Consider the following 21,680-nt stretch of genomic DNA (forward strand, 5'->3'; position numbering starts at 1 on the left):
TATCGCTGTGGATAAATGTATTGTATTCATATCGCTGTGGATAAATGTACTGTATTCATATCGCTGTGGATAAATGTATTGTATTCATATCGCTGTGGATAAATGTACTGTATTCATATCGCTGTGGATAAATGTACTGTATTCATATCGCTGTGGATAAATGTATTGTATTCATATCGCTGTGGATAAATGTACTGTATTCATATCGCTGTGGATAAATGTAAATGTACTGTATTCATATTGCTGTGGATAAATGTACTGTATTCATATCGCTGTGGATAAATGTATTGTATTCATATTGCTGTGGATAAATGTACTGTATTCATATTGCTGTGGATAAATGTACTGTATTCATATCGCTGTGGATAAATGTACTGTATTCATATCGCTGTGGATAAATGTACTGTATTCATATTGCTGTGGATAAATGTATTGTATTCATATCGCTGTGGATAAATGTATTGTATTCATATCGCTGTGGATAAATGTACTGTATTCATATTGCTGTGGATAAATGTACTGTATTCATATCGCTGTGGATAAATGTATTGTATTCATATTGCTGTGGATAAATGTACTGTATTCATATCGCTGTGGATAAATGTACTGTATTCATATCGCTGTGGATAAATGTATTGTATTCATATCGCTGTGGATAAATGTACTGTATTCATATCGCTGTGGATAAATGTACTGTATTCATATCGCTGTGGATAAATGTACTGTATTCATATTGCTGTGGATAAATGTACTGTATTCATATCGCTGTGGATAAATGTACTGTATTCATATCGCTGTGGATAAATATACTGTATTCATATTACTGTGGATAAATGTATGATTTTATGACTTTGTAAACAATAACATGTCTGAAAGGAACTGCTCATTTAGACTATATTACAATCAATACTTAGGTCTAGAATTACACTCAAAATGTGAGCAGGACTGTCACGCCCTGACCTTAGAGAGCTTTTTATGTCTCTATTTTGGTTTGTTCAGGGTGTGATTTGGGTGGGCATTCTTTGTTCATTTTTCTATGTTCTGTATTTCTTTGTTTTTGCCGGGTATGTTCCTTAATGGAGCGGAAGGGTAGCCTAGTGGTTAGAGTGTTGGACTAGTAACCAAAAGGTTGCAAGTTCAAATCCCCGAGCTGACAAGGTACAAATCTGTTGTTCTGCCCCTGAACAGGCAGCTTACCCACTGTTCCTAGGCCTTTGAAAATAAGAATTTGTTCTTAACTGACATGCCTAGTTAAATAAAGGTATAAAATCAGTCAGGGACAGCTGTCTATTGTTGTCTCTGATTGAGAAACATACTTAGGCAACCTTTTCCCACCTGTGTTTTGTGGGTAGTTATTTTCTGTTTTGTGTTTCTGCACCTGACAGAACTGTTCGTTGTCGTTTTGCTATTTGTTATTTTGTTCTATTGTTCAGTTTTAAATAAATATCACGAACACGTACTACGCTGCGCTTTGGTCCACTCCTTCTTCATCAGACGAGCATTACAAAACCAACCACCACCAAAGGACCAAGCAGCGTGGTAAGGAGGACTGGACATGGGAGGACATCCTGGATGGCAAAGGATCCTAGACGTGGGAGGAGATCCTGTCTGGAAAAGATCCCCTGCCATGGGAGCAGGTCGAAGCAGCAAGGAAGGTGGAGGCAGCTGGTAAAAAGGCCAAGGATTACACAGGAACAAGGCTGGCTCTAAAGACCGAGAGGCCACTCCCAATTATTTTTTAGGGGGGCACACGGGGAGATTGTCTGAGCCAGGTTGGAGACCTGAGCCAACTCCCCGTGCTTACCGGAGGGGGAGTCGTACTGATCAGACACTGTGTTATGCGGTGGAGCGTATGGTGTCTCCAGTGCGCGTGCACAGCCCGGTGCGCTACATTCCAGCTCCCCAAATCGGCCAGGCTAGAGTGGGCATCCAGCCAGGTCGGAGGGTGCCGACTCAGCGCATCTGGCTGCCAGTACGTCTCTATGGCCCGGGATATCCTGCACCGGCTCTGCTCACTGTCTCCGGTGCTTCTGCACAGCCCAGTGCTTCTGCGCAGCCCAGTCCTGCGCCTGCACCCCGCATCTGCAGGGCGAAAATAACCATCCAGCCAGGACGGGTTGTGCAGGCTCCTAGCTCCAGACCTCCATGACCCAGTGTATCCGGTGCCTCTGCCTAGGACAGGGCCTTCTGTATGTCTCTCCAGCCTGGTGAGTCCTGTGCCTGCGCCCAGAATTAATCATCTTATGTCTCCCCAGCCTGGTGAGCCCTGTGAGAGCTCCACGTACCAGACTGCCCATACGTCTCCCCTTTCCAGTGATGATCCATGGCAAGAAGCCTCCAGTGATGATCCATGGCACGAAGCCTCCAGTGATGATCCATGGCAAGAAGCCTCCAGTGATGATCCATGGCAAGAAGCCTCCAGTGATGATCCATGGCACGAAGCCTCGGGTGAGGAGTCATGGAACAAGGCCTCCAGTCCGGAGCCTCCAGCGAAGGCCTCCAGTCCGGGGCCACCAGCGACGGTCTCCAGTCCGGGGCCCGCTACGAGGGTCCCCAGTCCGGGGTCGGCGGCGAGGGTCCCCGCACCAGAGGTGCCACCAAAGTGTGGGGAGCCAGAGGCGGAGGGGGGTCTACGTCCCGCACCAGAGCCGCCGCCGTAAAGGAAGCCCACCCAGACTCTCCCCTTTAGAGTCAGGTTTTGCGGCCTTTGGGGGGTGCGGACTCTCTCTGGCCATAGAGAGGCTTTTATTCTCTATTTTGGCTAGGCCAGGGTGTGACTAGGGTGGGCATTCTAGTTTCTTTATTTCTATGTTTTCTATTTCTTTGTGTTTGGTAGGTTGTGGTTCTCAATTAGAGGCAGCTGTCTATCGTTGTCTCTGATTGAGAACCATACTTAGGTAGCCCTTTTTCCACCTGTCTTGGTGAGAAGTTGACTTTGTTTAGGGAACTTCGCCTTTCGCTTCACGGTTTGTTTTTGTAGTGTTTATTGAATTGTTTTCGGCGTCATGTTTATAAATAAAAAGGAAATGTACGCTTACCACGCTGCACCTTGGTCCTCTTACTTTAACAGCCGTGACAAGTACAATGATGTGGTGCTGATGTTTTGCCCATCACCCGCAGGCAGCCCTGTAATGGTCTACCCCCAATACTATAAGGCTGGTAAATATATAACAACTCCATTATACCTACAGTCATTTAACATTGTCTTATTACTGTATGGAAGCTACTGGAGTACATTCCACAGCAGTAACTGCCGTGTGGAGAACTGAAGAGAAAGTCAAAGTTGTGAGCCAGGCTTGGTTGTATGGCACCAGTGTACAGGTACACTAGATTTCCTCAGTGTCAGAAACATCTGGTTACCCTCCATCTGGGCAATATGTCAACAGAGGTAAGAAGAGAAAGAGAGTGATTTTTGAGTGATGGTTTATCTGTGTCATTTGGAAATGGCTACGATTGACAGTGAGTCATGGTAATGATGTAAGAAGGAGCTGAAGGGAGCCATGCCTTCTCTTCCTGGGTTCTATAGAATCAGGAGTAAAAGTTTATAGCTAATCAAAAAACAAAGTTCACATAAAAAGCAAGATGACAAATGTATTTGACATTTTATTTTCAAAGCGTTTTTCATCACAAAGATTCAAAAGGTGGTTATATAAAGCTTTCGCTTACACTTAACAATTTCAAGAATCTTAACTCTTACACCTAAAAACCTAACATTTTAAAGTTCCAGAAAGCTAGAGAACTAGGAGAATATAACAAGTAAATAAGTCAAACATTTCATCATAAATTCATCGTCAAATAGCACACATAATATATTTCATAACACGTTTAATTTGAGATTTCATCAAGTTTATTGTAGATTTGCATAAACTACATTTCTGATTTCAAACATTGCCATTTGTCAATTATATTCAGTAGGGTAAATCTAGAACAAAATCTGGCGGTTGGGTTAGGGATCTTTTTTATAATGTTTTTTTAAAACTATATTTCTTTGCCATACATTTAGTGTGTCATTAACATTTTCTATCCACCCCGGACAGGATGGGGTTCTCCTCAGCAAGGTCGTCCCTGGTCCCCAGAGCCACCCGGAGTTTCTGCCAGAAGACTCCAGTGTGCTCCCCAGCTCTGGGCCAGCTCAGGTAGGTACGTCTCTTCACCAGCTTTCTCATCCGGTGGAAGGGGGAGAGCTGCTGGTCTGGGACCTCCTCCAGAAACACCAGGATCAGAACGTCCTTCTGCTCATCAAACAGACGGAAGACTGGATCTCCCGGGAGCACCACCTACTCTCCAGGTAGCGACGGCTGATCTCGCAGATGGTCTTGCAGATCCCATAGATGGCGTCTGTGATGTTGTCTACGACGGGTTTGCCTGGCTGGAAGTCACGGTGATGTAGACACAGCTTCCAGCCTTGGTTTCCCTCCAGCTCTGGCAGAAGTTCCCTCAAGACCCAGGGCTCATCGTGGCCATTGTAGGAGACGAAGGCATCATACTGATGAGTCACACGGACATTCCTCCGCTTTGTGTCCTAGAGATAAGCCTGAAAGAGATAGTAGGCGTAGAACAACTGCCATCTCAGGAGATGGTAGACAAAAGACCCCAGCAAGGTTAAGAGGACCAGAGAAGTGGAGGAGATGAAGTAGAAGAATCCTATATCTACTGAACAGTAGTGGGTGTCAAGGTCCAACAGTTTGGTACCTCCTAGATGGACCGGATAGTTGCAGGTAAAGTCATAGGCATCAACAACCTGTGTATGGTTTTCTGTTGTCACCCACTGGATAAACCAAGCATTGCTGCAGTCACAGGTGAAAGTCTTGTCTTGCAGGTCCAAGTAAACGAAAGCAGGTAAAGAACGTATCATTGTCTCACTGACTACTGTAAAGTCATTCTTTCTCACCTGTAAGTAACTGAGTTGAGTGAGTTTGTCTCCTATGAGAAAATCTAAAGACTGAAGTTGGGCTTTAGACAGGTATAGCCTGTTGAGTCGTGGGATCGGGTGAAACAACTCCGTGCTCAGGGCTGTGAACTCATTCAGGCTGATGTCAAGGGACCACAACTGTGGTGTGTAGTGTGTTTGGGTGAAAGGACTTAAACTCCTTGCGCTGAATGCCAATAAATATTTCAGATCTTTAAGAACGTTGGCTGGTATATTCAACATTCCAAAAGGATGCTGACTGGAGATGATCAGGATCTTTAGAGACGGTAGAAGAGAAAAGGGATTTAAGTTCACCATAATGTAGATATTTAATACGATTCCAACTCAAATCAAGTTTTTCTAAAGCTGAACATCCTCTGAACATAGTGGCCCTAATGTTTATTTTACTCAATCTATTCGATGCCAAATGAGCATTTTAAGACCAAACCCTGAAAGGCCCCGTCTTCCACACTGTCATTTGGTTGTCAAATAAAATCAAGGTTTTGAGGGATTGTAAGCTTTCAAAGTCTCATTTATGGATAGATCTTAGCATATTGCCTCCCAATTGCAAGTTTTCTAGTTTTTGCAAACAATTCTTAAAAACATAACGTAAAGATGAGATACTGTTTTTTCCCAGATCTAGGAGTTAAGTCCTGCAAATCTTGAAAAACATTGCCTTTAATGTCAGTGATTTCATTGTTAGTCCTTATGTTAGTCCTGTCAGATTGGCAAAATCGAATGAGCCTAGTTTATTGATGGTATTGTATCTGAAATCCAAGATTGTCAGAGATTGGATATTATGAGTGGCATTTGGCACAGAAGAAAGCATATTGTTACTTAGATCTAGAGTAGTCAGTTGCTTCATTGAGCTGAATGACTGATGAGACAGATGAGTAAGAGCATTATGGGATATATCCAACTTAGTCAAGTATGTGTGCAGGACTTAAGCAGTTCCTCAGAGACAAAACTCATGTTGTTATAACGCAGTCTGAGTGTTGTCAGTTTAGTAATATGGCAGGCAATGTTGGTGAGAGCCGAGATCCTATCTTCCCCTAAATGAGACAGTATGAGAGATGTTAATGATGAGTTGAGGCTCTGCAGTACCACACTCATTTCCTTCAAAGACATGTGGACACCGCTCAAATTGAGACTTTTCATATGACTCAGAAAAGATCTGTCTGGTACATCCCATGTCATGCTTCCATTTTGACCAGAGTCAGAGAGGTTTAAATAGTGGAGTTTAGGAAGAACATCAGCTGTGATCTTGAAGATACTCATGGAAGATACTCAACACCCTCAGTCCTATGGACTTATTTGATATGTCCTGTGACTGGAAAAAGGTAAATCCGTTGGTTGCAATGTACAACTCCTGTAGGTGTGTGAATAGCAAGTTTGTCTGAACCTTCTTTAGAACATTACGTTGGTTGCAATGTACAACTCCTGTAGGTGTGTGAATAGCAAGTTTGTCTGAACCTTCTTTAGAACATTACGTTGCTTGCAATGTACAACTCCTGTAGGTGTGTGAATAGCAAGTTTGTCTGAACCTTCTTTAGAACATTACGTTGGTTGCAATGTACAACTCCTGTAGGTGTGTGAATAGCAAGTTTGTCTGAACCTTCTTTAGAACATTACGTTGGTTGCAATGTTGTAGGTGTGTGAATAGCAACTCCTGTAGGTGTGTGAATAGCAAGTTTGTCTGAACCTTCTTTAGAACATTACGTTGGTTGCAATGTACAACTCCTGTAGGTGTGTGAATAGCAAGTTTGTCTGAACCTTCTTTAGAACATTACGTTGGTTGCAATGTACAACTCCTGTAGGTGTGTGAATAGCAAGTTTGTCTTTCTTTAGAACATTACGTTGGTTGCAATGTACAACTCCTGTAGGTGTGTGAATAGCAAGTTTGTCTGAACCTTCTTTAGAACATTACGTTGGTTGCAATGTACAACTCCTGTAGGTGTGTGAATAGCAAGTTTGTCTGAACCTTCTTTAGAACATTACGTTGGTTGCAATGTACAACTCCTGTAGGTGTGTGAATAGCAAGTTTGTCTGAACCTTCTTTAGAACATTACGTTGGTTGCAATGTACAACTCCTGTAGGTGTGTGAATAGCAAGTTTGTCTGAACCTTCTTTAGAACATTAGTTTTGCAATGTACAACTCCTGTAGGTGTGTGAATAGCAAGTTTGTCTGAACCTTCTTTAGAACATTACGTTGGTTGCAATGTACAACTCCTGTAGGTGTGTGAATAGCAAGTTTGTCTGAACCTTCTTTAGAACATTACGTTGGTTGCAATGTACAACTCCTGTAGGTGTGTGAATAGCAAGTTTGTCTGAACCTTCTTTAGAACATTACGTTGGTTGCAATGTACAACTCCTGTAGGTGTGTGAATAGCAAGTTTGTCTGAACCTTTTAGAACATTACGTTGGTTGCAATGTACAACTCCTGTAGGTGTGTGAATAGCAAGTTTGTCTGAACCTTCTTTAGAACATTATTGGTTGCAATGTACAACTCCTGTAGGTGTGTGAATAGCAAGTTTGTCTGAACCTTCTTTAGAACATTACGTTGGTTGCAATGTACAACTCCTGTAGGTGTGTGAATAGCAAGTTTGTCTGAACCTTCTTTAGAACATTACGTTGGTTGCAATGTACAACTCCTGTAGGTGTGTGAATAGCAAGTTTGTCTGAACCTTCTTTAGAACATTACGTTGGTTGCAATGTACAACTCCTGTAGGTGTGTGAATAGCAAGTTTGTCTGAACCTTGAACATTACGTTGTTGCAATGTACAACTCCTGTAGGTGTGTGAATAGCAAGTTTGTCTGAACCTTCTTTAGAACATTACGTTGGTTGCAATGTACAACTCCTGTAGGTGTGTGAATAGCAAGTTTGTCTGAACCTTCTTTAGAACATTACGTTGGTTGCAATGTACAACTCCTGTAGGTGTGTGAATAGCAAGTTTGTCTGAACCTTCTTTAGAACATTACGTTGGTTGCAATGTACAACTCCTGTAGGTGTGTGAATAGCAAGTTTGTCTGAACCTTCTTTAGAACATTACGTTGGTTGCAATGTACAACTCCTGTAGGTGTGTGAATAGCAAGTTTGTCTGAACCTTCTTTAGAACATTACGTTGGTTGCCGGTTAACTTTAATACATTTAAGCTGGAGAGATTCTGAAAGTTAGAGGATGAAATTATTTTGATGTGGTTGTAGTCTAGTCGAAGGACGGAGAGGTTGCCTTGGCCCTGAAACTGGTGGTCTGAGAGGGTGTTGAGTCTGTTATTGGCAAGATTCAGCTCCTGAAGAACGACCAGGTCTGAAAAAGCCCAATCGTCCACATGAGAGATCCGGTTGCAGGAAGTGTTTAAAGATTGGAGGGCTGAGAGATCTTTGAAATCAAATGTTTTGATCATCACAATGTTGTTGATGGAAAGGTCTAAAGATCTTACTTTTCTTTGAATGTCTTCTGGTATGGTTTGGAGGTTCTTCTTTCCACAGATTACTTTCATGTTGGTATCATTGAGAGATTCACAGACTGTGCATGTTTTCAACGAATAGCCCCTTACTGGATTTACAAGGATCCAGCAACATATAATAGTGCACAGAAAAATATTTGGTTGTGAATATGTAGTCCCATTGCGTATTTCCGGCATGGTTATCTTAATTTTCATCAATAGGCTCTTGATGCCAGGTCCCCCTCGCAAAATGGTGTTTCTAAACTCAACGGCCTTTTCCTTTTTAAATAAAGGTTTTTAAATAAAGGTTAAATAAAAAAAATGTCAGTTCATTTCTGGAGGAAGAGGTGACAAATGCCACTTTTTGACTCCAATTAGCACAAAGTTTGGTCCAATTTCTTCTCAAGCTTCTTATGTTCCACCAAAGGACCGTCTTGTGAGTATATACTTCTCAGACCATAATCAGAAGACAGACTCACAAGTTGTGTCTCTCCCTCCAGCATATATTGCCATGAAATACAGAAGCATTCCATCACCTCAAGACGACTCCGTTTTACTTCCTGTCTCCAAAGACCCTCCCTGCTGTTTCACTTCCCTTTGATCTCTGTGTGTTTCTATACGTTTATACAGTTGGTTGGACTAGTTTGGAGTGTATGTGTAGTTCCTAAATACATTTCTAATGTGTTATGTAGAAAACTTGCCTTGTTACCCAAACTCCTTGCTCCAGTTAAGTGCTACGCCACGCCCATGTAATGAGTCAGGATGGAAATCCATTCAGTCTGATTGGTCGCAGAAACCGATGGGTTGGGCCAGAGACAGAATATGCATTGCTAAAGCGCCATTTTGAAAAATTGTCATTGGCTTTGAAACTCTGATTGGTTAGAGATGATCCAATTGCTGATTACTTTGTTTTGTACAGAACCCACTCATTTTGACATCACCACAAACGCCTTCAGTGATGGCAGCCTCAGACTGAAGTATGTAACAAATGATAGAGCAGCGGAGGAATTCAGTTTGAGTGTCAGGCAAGTAGAAAACCCTTCAAATTCACACTCTACAGCCATGGGACACAGGCTCACAAACTCTGACCTAACTCTGACCTAACCTTCAACCCAAGTACTCCATTCTGCCACCTCTGGTTTCTTGGCCCTCCCACCCGTATGGGAAGGTGGCTCCCGCTCAGCCCAGTCTAAGCTCTCCTCGGTCCTGGCACCCCAATGGTAGAACCTGCCTCCCCCTGAAGCTAGGACAGCAGAGTCCCTGCCCATCTTCTGAAAACATCTGAAACCCTACCTATTCAAAGAGTATCTTAAATAATCCCTGAACCTGCATGACATGAGCCACCCTCGCGCTCTCTCCCAAGTTGTCTATTAATGCCAAAAAAGTCAATCCATCCTCAAAACACTAGCTTACTAGGGATTGTTTCATTATGCAGTGTACAATCTATAGCTATAATGTATACCGTATTTAGCTGCCATTTATACGTTTTTAATAAAAATGACATCAAATAGCCTCGCAATGAGCAATAAAAATGAAATGGAATAGTGTAGCAATGAGGAATAACAGATGACATGGAATAGCCTAGCAATGAGGAATAAAAGATGACATGGAATAGCCTAGCAATGACGAATAAAAGATGACATGGAATAGCCTAGCAATGAGGAATAAAATATGACATGGAATAGCCTAGCAATGAGGACATGAATAAAATGATGACATGGAATAGCCTAGCAATGAGGAATAAAAGATGACATGGAATAGCCTAGCAATGAGGAATAAAAGATGACATGGAATAGCCTAGCAATGAGGAATAAAAGATGACATGGAATAGCCTAGCAATGAGGAATAAAAGATGACATGGAATAGCCTAGCAATGAGGAATAAAAGATGACATGGAATAGCCTAGCAATGAGGAATAAAAGATGACATGGAATAGCCTAGCAATGAGGAATAAAAGTAGTCGTCTTAAGGATAAATTCACCCACTATTTATTGTTGAACTCAGCCGGTAACAGCTTACATAAATGGGCTGCAGGGTCAATTACATGAAATCAAATGAATTCCAGCTTGAGAGACTCCCCTGGTCTCCTGAAGTCCTCCTTATTTTGTGTGTACATTTTTTCACCACGGCCTGTAGGATCAGGGTGCGGGCCTGACTGTTTTCTATACTGAGTATTGTCAACCCAGACAGTCTTTCCTGAGACATTGAGCATTATATGTCCATTGCACTGCACACAATTTAAACTTAGTCTTGAATGATGCATGCCAAGATACATTATACCAGAGATAAGGGACTGTTGATATTTGTAACCACACATCTCAAACGCCGGTTCACCAGTATAAATAAATTGCAAACCGTTTGTTGTTACTGTTGAGCTGTCCAGTATCCAGATGACCTGTCCCCAGAGCTTCCTATACAGTTAATTTCTTTCCATAACGTGTTGAGGCCGGCAATTAAGGAGAATGAGAGGCTCAATGTTGCAGAACTGCTGTATTTGAAGCACCACTTCCTTCTGCCCAGTTTCCCTGATGTTGTTAAGGCAATCAAGCTGTTTTTACCATCCCTGTAACTGTCTCTTCTGCGGAGAGATCGTTTTCTAAACTAAAACTTTCAATCAGTTCATGTTAAATGTATTATTTTTCAAGGCCTGAGGCACTTTTTCAGTCATATTCCTGAAGTCCAAGAAACAAACACTTAAGTTCCATATGTACTAAGAAGTTAAAAATGTGTATGAATGTCTTTTTGGAGGGTTAGTGTCAAAATGATATATATATTTATTAAATTATTAGACCTCGATGACAGGCGCATGGGCCTCCAGAGCTGTGTCCGGTACTCAAGTGATGCTAGCTTAGCTACCTAGCATGTTAGCTCATTGCTAGCATATATAGCTACTGTCTAAGCTATTGAATATTTTGTATATTTTCATCTACTGTATATACACGACATATAACAATTAACATAGCACGTTGCTATCACCTTCTTACCGCTGTGTAAAATATGTTAATTAAGTCCTTCTTTCATAGAAACCACTTGTACTACTACTAGAAAAAGACTACCTTCACTTCAAAGAATAAATGACAGAACGTTAATATACAATTCAAACCTCCACGGTGCACCTGCCAGTGCTCATGAAGCAGAGAATATGATGAAATGGAGTGACTCAGGAGTATTGGGCACATGAATGAAGTTGGAGTTCAGGGAAGGTGGAAGCAATACGCTGAGCAACGTATCCAGTCTTTTGACCTATCAGATTAAGATATTTGACTTCCTCTTTTAACCCAACTCCTCCAAAAGACACATATACAGGTTTTGGAAAGGTGTGGGGAGGGCTCCCATACTGGGTGCCCAGGGATCTAATTGTTGTGGGGGGTTGAGTGCCTTGCTCAAGGGCACAATGGCAGGCAATGGCATCTAGGATTAGATACCAGCAACCCTCCGGCTGCTGGCTCGCCTCTCTAACCACTAGGCTACCTGCTGCCCCAACTAAGAAAATTATGAGAGAGAGAGCGAGAGAGAGAGAGAGAGAGAGAGAGAGACAGAGAGAGAGACAGAGAGAGACAGAGAGACAGACAGACAGACAGACAGACAGACAGACAGACAGACATAGAGAGAGAGAGAGACAGAAAGACAGACAGACAGACAGACAGATAGACAGAGAGAGAGAGAGAGACAAACAGAGAGAGGTAACTTGTCTAGATGGAGAGGGCATGCATGCTAGTCAGTTATCCATTCAGTGATCAAAAAGTTGCATACGCAGCACAGGGCTTGTAGAATGACAGCTCGAGGTCGAGACACATTTCAATTAACATCCGATCCATTTGGCTTCGCAGGGAAAGGTCACTGAGAATGACTAGTCAGTGTTACACCTGCAAACTGAGAGTGACATTTCAACATGCTGTTTTGAACCCCCCTTAACCGCGGGGAAGGGAAGGGAGGGGGTAGAAGAGGGTGCCCATTGGCACAGATCTAGGTTCTGCGTGACCTTCACCTAAACTAAACCATGAAGGGGGAATGTAAATCTGACCTTAAATCATCAGAGTCTATGGACAAGTTCATTTCTTCTCCCATGGGAAGGGGGTGGGAGGGTTTGAAGAAATTCTCAGGAAAGGAATCTATTGTAATTCACGTGTCCGAGAATTAGTCCCCATTATATAAAAACCAACAATAATCCCCAAACAGTCATTTACAAACAGATAATTGTTCACAAACAGACCCTATTTCCACTGTCTGTATAACATTGGTAGATCTACGATGTGGCACTCTGATCCATGTAAATCTCACAACAGAATATCTTACAGACGTCCTTGTTAGTGTGTTACCTCCTGCTCTACTGTAGATTTGGATGCCAGCTGTTTTTCTGCTAAGCCTGAAATGACTCTGGTCCCTTCCCCTTGACGAGTGATGAATGATGAGAGTGCTAACCTGAGAGTTCATAAACACCCCCAAGGAAAAGGATTCAGCCCACAATCCGTTGCCTCTTGTGTTCCTAAATTGACAGTATTAATCTCTCCTCTCATTGAAGAGATTGGTAGAATGTGTCTCATTTCTTTCTGTGAGACGGAAGGGGGACCTGGGTTTGGGATAATTTAGCTCCACTGACGTCTGTGACCCAACTATAGCATCAAATCCTGCCGTCGAGCCAATTGCCTGTCTCCTTCGTGTCTGTGTGTGTTTGCGTGTGTGTGTTTGCGTGCGTGCGTGAAATGTGTGTGTGTCTGTGTGCGTGTGAGATTTGAGGAAGGGAAGCGAGGGAAATGATATCCTTTTCATAGCAACTGTTTAATTAACACTGTTGAATCTCTAGACATTTGTGACAGTACTTCTATGACATCCCGTCTCTGTCTACATGTACATAGGAGATAATGACTTTACATACCGTAAAACTTCCTTAACTGTCATGGGCATTTATTTGCTTCAATCACTGAACACAACTGGCGGTTATTAGAGACAGGCTTCTATTTGAGCCAGGCGTCCATTTCCTTAATGCACACATCTTTTGCTCAATAAAATGTTGAAAAGACAATGATGTTGCTCCCCTTTATCTTCTTTTGTATAATCTTTACAGTACTCACTGAAGTTAACTCGTAAGCAATTCACTTAAACCTGGCATTTATTAGAAACAGGTGTTTATGTACTGAAATATATAGTAGACTGCATTTGAATTACTGTTACAGTGCTATTTGGATTGTTAATTGGATTCGTTCAGACAATTCTTGATTTCTTGTTGTTTTTATTTATTTATTATCATTTGTGTACTTGCATAACATTTTACTACATTGCTAGGAGCTAGAAACATAAGCATTTCTCTGCACCCACTATAATTAATTAATAAGGCCCGAGTAGGTGTGGTATATGGCCAATATACCACAGCTAAGGGCTGTTCTTCTTAGAACCACCCATCCCGGATCCGGGAGAATTGTCATCATCAACGCTGAATAGCATAGCGCCACAGTCAAATAATATTACTAGAAAATATTCATGAAATCACAAGTGCAATATAGGAAAAAACAGCTTAGCCTTTTGTTAATCCACCTGTCATCTCAGATTTTGAAATTATGCTTTACAGCGAAAGCAATACGAGCGTTTGTGTAAGTTTATCGATTGCTCGACAAAACAATAAGTACACCTAGCATCATGTAACTTGGTCACGAAAATAAGAAAAGCAATCAAATTAATCCTTTACCTTTGATGATCTTCGGATGTTTTCACTCACGAGACTTCCAGTTAGACAACAAATGTTCCTTTTGTTCCATAAAGATATTTTTTATATCCAAATACCTCCGTTAGTTTGGTGCGTTATGCCCAGGAATCCACCGGAAAGAGCAGTCACGACAACGCAGACAAAAATTCCAAATTATATCCATAAATTATATCCATAATGTCCACAGAAAAATGTAAAACATTTTTTATAATCAATCCCCAGGGTGTTTTTCAAATATCTATTCGATAATATATCAACCGGGACAGTTGGCTTTTCACTAGGACCGGGAGTAACAATGGCCGCCTCTCTCTTTTGTGCACAAATCACTCTGAGAGCCCCCACCTGTCCACTTACGCAATGTGGTCATTCACGCTCATTCTTCAAAATAAAAGCCTTAAACTATGTCTAAAGGCTGTTGACACCTTAGGGAAGCCAACAGAAAAAGGAATATTGTTGATATCCCTTTCAATGGGCAATAGGGATGCATAGGAACACAGGGATTTCAAAATAAGTCACTTCCTGATTGGATTTTTCCCAGGCTTTCGCCTGCAATATCAGTTCTGTTATACTCACAGACAATATTTTTACAGTTTTGGCAACCTTTAGAGTGTTTTCTATCCTAATCTGTCAATTATATGAATATTCTAGAATCTGGTCCTGAGAAATAGGCCGTTTACTTTGGGATTGTTATTTTTCCAAACATAAAAATAGTGCCCCCTAGCTTCAAGAGGCATCGCAGAGTGCCTGGATACAGCCCTTAGCCGTGGTATATTGGCCATATATCACAAACCCCTGAGATGCCTTATTGCTATTATAAACTGGTTACCAAAGTAATTAGAGCAGTAAAAATAAATGTGTTGACATACCTGTGGATTACGGTCTGATATACCATGGCTGTCAGCCAATCAGCATTCAAGGCTCGAACCAACCAGTTTATAACATCTGCTAAACTGTGCATGCAACCAATAAACTTTGATTTTATTTGAATTATGTGCTGATGCCAGGCTATTAAAAGGGACAAGTGGCTATTTGAGATTTAATTGAAGTTTTACAGTTTATGTTTGTATGGCTTGGTTGTCATAGTCCTCAGGTTTTCAAAAATGCAATGTCCTCAAAATGCCACGTGATTATACAGTGTGAGACATGGTACAGCTAATGTTTCTATGTGTATGATGCCATTCCATTTGTGCCGCTCCAGCCATTATTATGAGCCGTCCTCCTCTCAGCAGCCTCCACTGGTGTAGTTAAGGGTAGTTATAATGAGCCATCCTCCTCTCAGCAGCCTCCACTGGTGTAGTTAAGGGTAGTTATAATGAGCCATCCTCCTCTCAGCAGCCTCCACTGGTGTAGTTAAGGGTAGTTATAATGAGCCGTCCTCCTCTCAGCAGCCTCCACTGGTGTAGTTAAGGGTAGTTATAATGAGCCATCCTCCTCTCAGCAGCCTCCACTGGTGTAGTTAAGGGTAGTTATTATGAGCCATCCTCCTCTCAGCAGCCTCCACTGGTGTAGTTAAGGGTAGTTATTATGAGCCATCCTCCTCTCAGCAGCCTCCACTGGTGTAGTTAAGGGTAGTTATTATGAGCCATCCTCCTCTCAGCAGCCTCCACTGGGTAGTTAAGGGTAGTTATAATGAGCCGTCCTCCTCTCAGCAGCCTCCACTGGTGTAGTTAAGGGTAGTTATTATGAGCCATCCTCCTCTCAGCAGCCTCCACTGGTGTAGTTAAGGGGTGTAGTTATAATGAGCCATCCTCCTCTCAGCAGCCTCCACTGGTGTAGTTAAGGGTAGTTATTATGAGCCATCCTCCTCTCAGCAGCCTCCACTGGTGTAGTTAAGGGTAGTTATTATGAGCCATCCTCCTCTCAGCAGCCTCCACTGGTGTAGTTAAGGGTAGTTATAATGAGCCATCCTCCTCTCAGCAGCCTCCACTGGTGTAGTTAAGAGTTATTATGAGCCATCCTCCTCTCAGCAGCCTCCACTGGTGTAGTTAAGGGTAGTTATAATGAGCCATCCTCCTCTCAGCAGCCTCCACTGGTGTAGTTAAGGGTAGTTATAATGAGCCATCCTCCTCTCAGCAGCCTCCACTGGTGTAGTTAAGGGTAGTTATAATGAGCCATCCTCCTCTCAGCAGCCTCCACTGGTGTAGTTAAGGGTAGTTATTATGAGCCGTCCTCCTCTCAGCAGCCTCCACTGAAACTCATTTACTGTAAGTGGCTCTGGATAAGAGCGTCTGCTCAATGACTAACAGTGCCTCCAGAAAGTATTCTCACTCCTTGACTTTTCCAGATTTTGTTGTCTGACAGCCTTAATATAAAATTGATTACATGAAATGTCTTGAGTCAAAAAGTATTCAACACTTTGTTATGACAAGCCTAAATAAGTTCAGGAGTAAACATTTGCTGAACAAATCACATAATAAGTTGCATGGACTCACACTTAACATGATTTGTGAATGACTACCCCATTTTCAAATGCCTCACAAAGAAGGGCACTGATTGGTAGATTGGTAAAAATAATAAAGCAGACACTGAATATCCTTTGCGCATGGTAAAGCTGTTCATTTGGCTTTGGATGGTGTATCAATACGAAGATACAGACGTCCTTCCAAACTGAGTTGCCAGAGAGAAATAAAACCACTCAGGGATTTCACCATGAGGCTAACGGTGATTTTACAGTTACAGCGTTTAATGGCTGTGATAGGAGAAAACTGAGGATGGATCAACAACATTGTAGTTACTCCAACATACTAACCAAAATGACAGAGTGAAATGAAGGAAGCCTGTACAGAATAAATGTGTCAAAATAATGTACTTTTTGTCCTGAATACGAAATGTTATATTTGGGGCAAATCCAACATAACACATCACTGGGTACCACTTTCCATTTTGCATGGTGGTGGCTGCATCATGTTATGGGTGTGCTTGTCATCAGCAAGGACTGGGGAGTTTTTCAGGATAAAAATAAACTAAATGTAGCTAAGCACAGGCAAAATCCTAGAGGAAAAACTGGTTCAATCTCCTTTCCAACAGACACAGAGACAAATTAACCTTCCAGCAGGACAATAAACCTAAAACACAAGGCCAAATCTACACTACCAAGACGACATTGGATGTTCCTGAGTGGCCTACTTACAGTTTTGACTTAAATCTGCATGAAAATCTATGGCAAGACTTGAAAATGTCTCTCTATCAACAACCAACTTGACAGCGCTTGAAGAATTTAGAGAATAATGGGTAAATATTGCACAATCCAAGTGCGCAAAGCTCTTAGAGACTTACCCCAAAAGACTCACTGACTTACTTTAATTGCTGCCAAAGGTGTTTATATTGTTTATTTATATTGTATTGACTCGGGGGGTGAACACCTATCTAATCAAGATATATTAGTTAACAACAAAACAAAACAATTATTGTAGATTGCTGTAGATGTTTTTTTACAATTAAATCAATTTTATCCCCATTTTGTAACTTAACAAAATGTGGAAAAATTCAAGGGGTGTGAATACTTTTCTTTGTCTGTTCTTGAACAACATACAGTGCGGGCCAGCACTTACAAAGGACTTATATAAATGAATTCTATTCCATTGTTCTTACCTCGTTGATTACTCTTGTCATGTTTCTGTAAGGATAATAATACTACATAGGATTTTAATAGCGCTTTTTTCCCCCAAAGACGCTTTCTTGTGGTAGAAAATATGCTCTCATATGACATCAAAACAGCCCAAAAACCACAAAGTATCTAATGTTGGTGTAATGTGAAAAGTGTTAGAAATGTAAACCATTTTTCTTACCTCTTTGGCTTTCCTGTGTCTGTCCTTGGTGTCCCTTTCTCGGTCTCTGTCTCTGTCCTTGTCTTTGCCCTCATCCCCATGGTGCGAAGAATACGACACCGTTCTCCAGTCCCGTGGTGAGTTGGTGATGCTCGCCACCTTTGACTCTGTGGCGCTGTTCTCCTCATTGAGTGAGCGTGACGACCTCCGCGTGAACATACTTTTCTTAATTGCCTTGACCCTCAGACTCTCACTGTCTGAGCAGCCCCACTCCACTGATCCATTATCCACCTTGATGTTGTGGCCTGTCGTGTGGCACTGAAAGACATGGGGCGAGAGGTTGGGGTCGGGGTGAAGGTGATCTGGGGTGGAAGTGGTGGCTAAAGCATTTTCGCCCGGTCTCCCGTTGGTTTCGGGTTCCTGGATCTTCTCGTCGAGTTTGGTGAGCTTGGAGAGCACCTGCGAGATCTCCCCTCGGACTCCGGACAGAGACTCCAGCTTCTTCTCGATCTCACCTATCCTCATAACAAGCTTGCACACGCTCGATTTGAGCTCGTCGTCCGTGTTCTCTAGGGAGTGAAAGAGGCAGTCCAGCTTGGACTTGGCCAGTTTGACCGTGTTGCATTCGGGTGAGCTGTCGCCGTCAGACTTCATGGTCACCTGAGAGAGAGATCCGATGCTGTTGTAGCACGACGATTGGATGACGCCCAGCGAGTCGCACACGCTCATGTCGTCAAGGAAGCGGAAGATGTCACTGATGTCATCGCTGATGATCTCAGAGTCCTCTTCCGAGTGTTTGCACGAGTGCCTCTCTCTCTCGACGTATTTTGCGTGTGCGGCGGCATAGTCTTTTAGCTTCCTCTGTTCGGCCTGCTCCGTTTGTGTCCCTATGCTGGACGAGCTGTCTATGTTACCTCCTTGAAAAGACGTACTGTTGATGCCTTTCTCTTTAAATCTTTTCCCAACCTCTCTTTTGTCGACACCCACTCCGGGACCGCACGCCATTGAAGACATATCCTTTGTTTTCAACCCATTGGTTTTCTTTGCGAACCCTGAAGGGGAGGCCACCATTTTCTCTTTGGCACACTGGAAGTGCTGCTCATTCTCTTTATTAACTACATTGTGGCGATGGTTGTCTTTCAGCGGTTTCCCATTCAGAAATGACCTCTCAAAATCCGGTGGCCCTTCTTCAGCATTCAGACTCAGGCTTTTCACGGGCCAAATTGGCTGCTTCCCCGGCCTAGCCGTGCTCCTCCGTGTGTTCACGCACTCTGTCACTGTCGTTGGCCCGAAATACGTAGACGCTTGAAGGTCGTCCAGACTCTCGTGCTTCGCTCGCCGTTTCTCCTGAATGGGCGAGTTCATAGTATGCTCAAAGTAGGGGTTACTGTAGGGCAGCTCGAAGCTGTGGTTGAAGAATGTGGCAGGCTTGTGGAGCTCTCTCCGGTGGTAGCCTCCAGTTGCCCTGATGTTTGGTTTGCACTCTGAGGTGATGACCTATAACGACAATGGGGTAACACTTCATTAAGTTGCTCTTAAACCTGTGTAGTGACACTCTAACATTATGGTAATATTGTATTGTTTGGCTCTAAGTCACGCTGATAAGAGAAATTTGGTAATTGTTTTGAGCAATTTTTGTCATTACACAAGTGATTTTTTTGTTGTTGTTACAGACTCATTCACTTTTACAACAACAACATGTTAATACACTGTTGTGTTAACACATCAGTCAAAACACCCTGCATTATCAAATCAATCAAAGAAAGAGTCAAACTAAGCATAAAGGTGCTGGATGTAACATTAGGCTCAGACCAAGCCTTTCCAGAAAGAAATATGTTTTATAGATTGGTTATTCTCACTGAGAGCTATGTCCATTGAGACATTTCCATTCTAAGTGACATAGGCTATACAGATGAAGGATCTTCATTTGATCACTCTTTGTTGATGAGACTTTTCCTGTGCCAGAGGAAATGCAGATGACCTTCATGATTGACATAAGTTCATTAAAAACCTGCACTAACGGTTATATTAACAGTATTCCACTTTTCATGTAGCCTCATTTTGACCAGCTTATAGCCTAACCACCAATCAAGCAACATTATGGATTAAATGTTGAAATCCTGTTGTTGCAGGATTATTTTGCTGCAACAATGCAGGTCTAATTAAGATCCTACATCTGTAGATCTATGGACCAGTTTCAGGAAGTGGGGAGGTACTGTTTTATCACTTTTGTTTTGTCCTTTAGGTTTCTTGTGCTTTTCTTTGACATTTAGATGGTAAGATTAGCAAACAACGGCACAAATACTTACAGCTAGCACCGTTTAATAGGAACGAAACAACTGGCACAATAAAGAATGTAGCTGACCACATATCGCAGTGAAAATTAGATAGTGATAATTGATAACAGATGGTTAACAGTGGAGGAGGCTGCAATGGAAATCAGTCTGACTTTATCTTCAATGTTTGTTTTTTCATGTATTGTTGTTTCAGTCGTAATGGGACAACATTAAAACTCAAACCTGTTGGGGGTACTTCCAAACAAATATGTCAGGATAATTATTGTTGCATAATGAATGATATGTAAATGCTTAATAAAAATAAATAAATACTATAGAATTAAAGACCAGAGACACAGACCTGTGGGGAGAACGCTAGCAGGTTGTGAAAATCCTCCTTGAAGATGTTTCTCTTCTGGACACAGGAGTGGACAGAGAAGGGCTCCGTGTGGTTGATGTGTTGCAGGGACTCCTGGTCTGTGGTGGACTCACTGTCAATGTCTATGGGAAAGTAGGTGCTCTGCATCTCGCAGGGCGGCGATGGAGGACTGCAGCTTGAGTACTGGGGCAGGTGCTGCAGCTTATCTAGCGACGCTGCTCGACATTTTAGATCCTTGTTTACGCCCAATAGGAAGTTAGGGTCCGAGGTCGGGATAAACTGTGGGCTGCAGTTGGATTTCGAGCTGGCGGAGTGGGAATGGGGGTGTGGGCGGGGGTGGGAGGAGTTGTTTTGGGACATGGGGCGATGGTGGGGGTGGTGACCCGCCCTGGAGGGTTGATCCATGAGGTCATAACCTCCGCCCCTCTCATAGTCCTGGTACTTATAAACATCAGTGTCGGACCTACATGACTCAAACGACTGGTTCTTGTGGAACTTGGGCCTCGGTGGTGCCATTGGGAGCTTATCTTTGGCGATCCCCCCGTTCATTTGGATTAGGTTAAACATAGTGACGATATCTGCTGCCACCATGAGTTTCTTAGACTGCTGGTCCTCAACAGTACATCTCATCTTGTCTTTGAAGAGAGTGGCAGGGAAGGCTGGGTCCAGGCAGGCTGTGTAGAACAGAAGGCTCCGTAGCTTGGCCAAGTGGACCAAGTCAAAGCGGGCACACAGGGACTTACAGAGGTCCTGGTAGGACACACTACTGTGTTTAGTGTCTAGTTCCTCCAGGATCCGGACTAGGAACAGGGAGTACTCTGGTAGGGGATCCATGGCATGTGGTGTGGAATGGAGCTAGACGTTGATATCCTCGTTAGTCTCCTATTCTTTAAGTATACTGTACAGGGGATGCCATTGAGATGGAACGTCTCAAATACAAGGGAGACCTGTCCCCCTTATGAGAGAGATAGGAGGATGACCCTGAAGGAGAGAGAGAGAGAGAGAGAGAGAGAGCAAGATATTGACTATTGGACAATCACATACCGCAATCAAAACATAGCCAAACATTGCAAGTAATAATAATCATGAATATAAGGTGTCACATCCCATGTTATTATCCCAGTTATCCCTGTGCATGTGACTAATAAACTAATCTAATGATCTCGTCTATTTGTGTTATTGTGAATAAGACAGAAATTAAA

The 21,680-nt window shown here is 42.6% G+C and overlaps 2 protein-coding genes and 1 pseudogene across 2 annotated transcripts in view; all 3 read right to left on the bottom strand.

The window, feature by feature from the left end:
- The window catches only part of minar1 (membrane integral NOTCH2 associated receptor 1), a 52,899-nt gene extending 31,453 nt beyond the window's left edge, over positions 1–21,446 (bottom strand). Inside the window, exons 1-2 of the mRNA XM_064985601.1 lie at positions 20,461–21,446; positions 17,845–19,320 (exon numbers count right to left, since the gene is read on the bottom strand). Coding sequence (XP_064841673.1) covers positions 17,845–19,320; positions 20,461–21,312 — 2,328 coding nt within the window. The 5' untranslated portion in view covers positions 21,313–21,446. The remainder of the gene's footprint in view (positions 1–17,844; positions 19,321–20,460) is intronic.
- Positions 2,836–5,387, bottom strand: LOC135552013 (toll-like receptor 13; annotated as a pseudogene).
- On the bottom strand, positions 5,616–8,409 carry LOC135552021 (leucine-rich repeat and IQ domain-containing protein 4-like). The gene is given in 4 exon segments (XM_064983372.1): positions 5,616–5,765; positions 5,840–6,188; positions 6,190–6,278; positions 8,350–8,409. Coding segments are annotated over 4 exon segments (648 nt in total).
- Positions 21,447–21,680: the final 234 nt, after the last annotated feature.

This window comes from Oncorhynchus masou, chromosome 2 (assembly GCF_036934945.1).
Source record: "Oncorhynchus masou masou isolate Uvic2021 chromosome 2, UVic_Omas_1.1, whole genome shotgun sequence".
Taxonomy (NCBI): Eukaryota; Metazoa; Chordata; class Actinopteri; order Salmoniformes; family Salmonidae; genus Oncorhynchus; species Oncorhynchus masou.